Raw genomic sequence first — 2,500 nt, 5'->3', positions numbered from 1 at the left:
AGGAGGAGGAGCGGAGGAGAAGACAGGAGGAGAAGAGAGGAAGAGGAGGAGAGGAGGATGAGAGTGTGTGAAATGAAGGAGTGTGTGTATGAGGGATTACTGTGACATGGAGATGACTGGGCAGCTTAACGTCTCCAGAGACCCCCGGATATTACACCTTTCTCTCTCTCCTCCCTCACTCTTTCTTTATCTCCTTCTCTCACTCTCTCTCTCCTCCCTCTCTCTCCTCCTTCTCTCTCTCTCTCCTCCCTCACTCTCTCTCTCCTCCTCTCACTCTTTCTTTATCTCCTTCTCTCACTCTCTCTTTCTTTCCTCTATCACTCTCTCTTTCTCTCCCTATATCCCCTCTCTCTCCCCTTTCCCTCTTTCACTCTTTTTCAATCCTCAAAATCTTTCTCCTTGTCTCTCCTCTCTCTCTTTCTCTCCCAGTCCCCCTCTCTCTCCATCCTTCTCTCTCTCTCTCTTATTCTTCTCTCTCTCTCCATCCTTCTCTCTCTCTCTCTCTCTCTCTCTCTGTCTCTCTCTCTGTCTCTCTCTCTGTTTCCCAGCTCCAGTTCTGAGGAACTCTTTCATCTTCCTGCAGTATTAAGCCTCAGCAGAGAGGACGAGAGTGTATGTGTGTGTCTGTGTGTGTCTGTGTGTGTGTGTGTGTGTGTGTGTGTGTGTGTGTGTGTCTGTCTGTGTGTGTCTGTGTGTGTGTGTGTGTGTGTACGTGTGTATGTGTGCGTGCGTGTGTGTGCGTGTGTGTGTGTGTGTGTGTGTGTATGTGTGTGTGTGTGTGTGTGTGTTCGTGCGTGTGTGTGTGTGTGTTATCCGTCTCTCATTCTCACACATACACAGACGAGTTCTGGGGTCCCCTGATTACAGAAGACCCAAGTTTGTCCTGACAGCCCGAGGATAAGCCTGTATGAATGTGTGTAAGGTGTGTGTGTGTGAGAGTGTGTGTGTGTGTGTGTGTGTGTCTGTGTGTGTATGAGTGTGTAAGCACATGTGTCAGATTAGTAATATTAGTTTTCTCTCTGCATATGAATGTGTACTGTACTGTACTTGCTAATGCTATAAGTATAATCCACATGTATTTCAACGTGTAAGAGTCTCCACATGTCTGTAGCTGAGGATGTGTGTGTGCGCGCATGTGTGTGTGTGTGTGTGTGTGCGTGGCAGAGAGAGTAAGTCAGTGTATGTGTGTGTGTGTGTGTGTGTGTGTGTGTGTTTCTGTTGGTAACACTGTTATGTAATAGATGAAAATGTCAAAATGTAATCCATTTCTGAATGTACATGAGTATATGTGTGTGTGTGTGTGTGTGTGTGTGTGTGTGTGTGTGTGTGTGTGTGAAGAACTGAATATAAAACACAGACAGAAAGAAAGCAAAATAAAATAACAGAATATAGCACAGACACCATTAAACACACACACACACACACACACGCACACGCACACGCACACGCACACGCACACGCACGCTATGTGTACCTGAGCGCCGGCTGATGACCTCTACTATGGAGGGTGGGAAGAAGCCGACGCGGTCCATGCCCTTCTGGTTGTCATGGATATGCCCTTTCCAGCGCCCGTCCATGTGCTGCTCCAGAACCTGCCAACAGCCAATCACACGCAGCCTCATATCAACACCAGCCAATCACAAGCAGCCTCATATCAACACCAGCCAATCACACGCAGTCTCATATCAACACCAGCCAATCACAAGCAGCCTCATATCAACACCAGCCAATCACACGCAGCCTCATATCAACACCAGCCAATCACAAGCAGCCTCATATCAACACAAGCCAATCACACGCAGCCTCATATCAACACCAGCCAATCACACGCAGCCTCATATCAACAACAGCAAATCACAAGCAGTCTCATATCAACACCAGCCAATCACATGCAGTCTCATATCAACATCAGCCAATCACATGCAGCCTCATATCAACACCAGCCAATCAATCGCACGCAGGGCCAGATGTACTAACACTTCTGCACCCACTTCAGGCGTGTTTGTTTCACAATGTGCGTGTAAAGTCATTGTGAGGTCCAAATAGGCCGCACTGAGGGGAAAGCGCAGACTTCCTGTAGCGGGAGCTGAGAGTGTCAAGCAGATGGTTTCATATTCGTTTGTGCTTAAATGCGTCGGTAACACTTTATAATAACTACACACAATTCATCATTTATTAAGCCTTTGTTACTTATTAGTTAATGGTTTGTTCATCATTAGTAATTTCTAATTTATCATTTGTAAAGCATTTGTTCACACAGTTATAAATAGTTTGTTCATAGTAAATAAGCCTATATCTTAAATATGTTTATACATTATTGTTAATACTTAATAAATTATGCAATAATATGTTTTTAATTAAGTAATATTTCCATTATTTAACAGTTGTTACATACACATGCACTAATGATTAGTTAGGGTGATGATACATATTTTATAAACCACTTCCTAATACTATAATTAATAATTAACTCAGGAGTTACAAGTGGTTAGTTAATGAA

General features: G+C 44.2%; 2 protein-coding genes across 2 annotated transcripts in view; one reads left to right on the top strand and one right to left on the bottom strand.

Annotated features, from left to right (window-relative positions):
* The window catches only part of LOC121700216, a 1,725,899-nt gene that overhangs the window by 455,175 nt on the left and 1,268,224 nt on the right, over nucleotides 1–2,500 (top strand).
* Nucleotides 1–2,500, bottom strand: part of LOC121700219 (caskin-2-like) — a 20,315-nt gene that overhangs the window by 15,224 nt on the left and 2,591 nt on the right. Inside the window, 1 exon segment of the mRNA XM_042083046.1 lies at nucleotides 1,475–1,592. Within this exon segment, the coding sequence (XP_041938980.1) occupies nucleotides 1,475–1,592 (118 nt within the window).

The sequence above is a fragment of the Alosa sapidissima genome, chromosome 24, assembly GCF_018492685.1.
Source record: "Alosa sapidissima isolate fAloSap1 chromosome 24, fAloSap1.pri, whole genome shotgun sequence".
NCBI classification, from domain to species: Eukaryota; Metazoa; Chordata; class Actinopteri; order Clupeiformes; family Clupeidae; genus Alosa; species Alosa sapidissima.
Note: the sequence above shows the minus strand (reverse complement) of the source record. Positions and strands in the feature narration are given on the sequence as shown.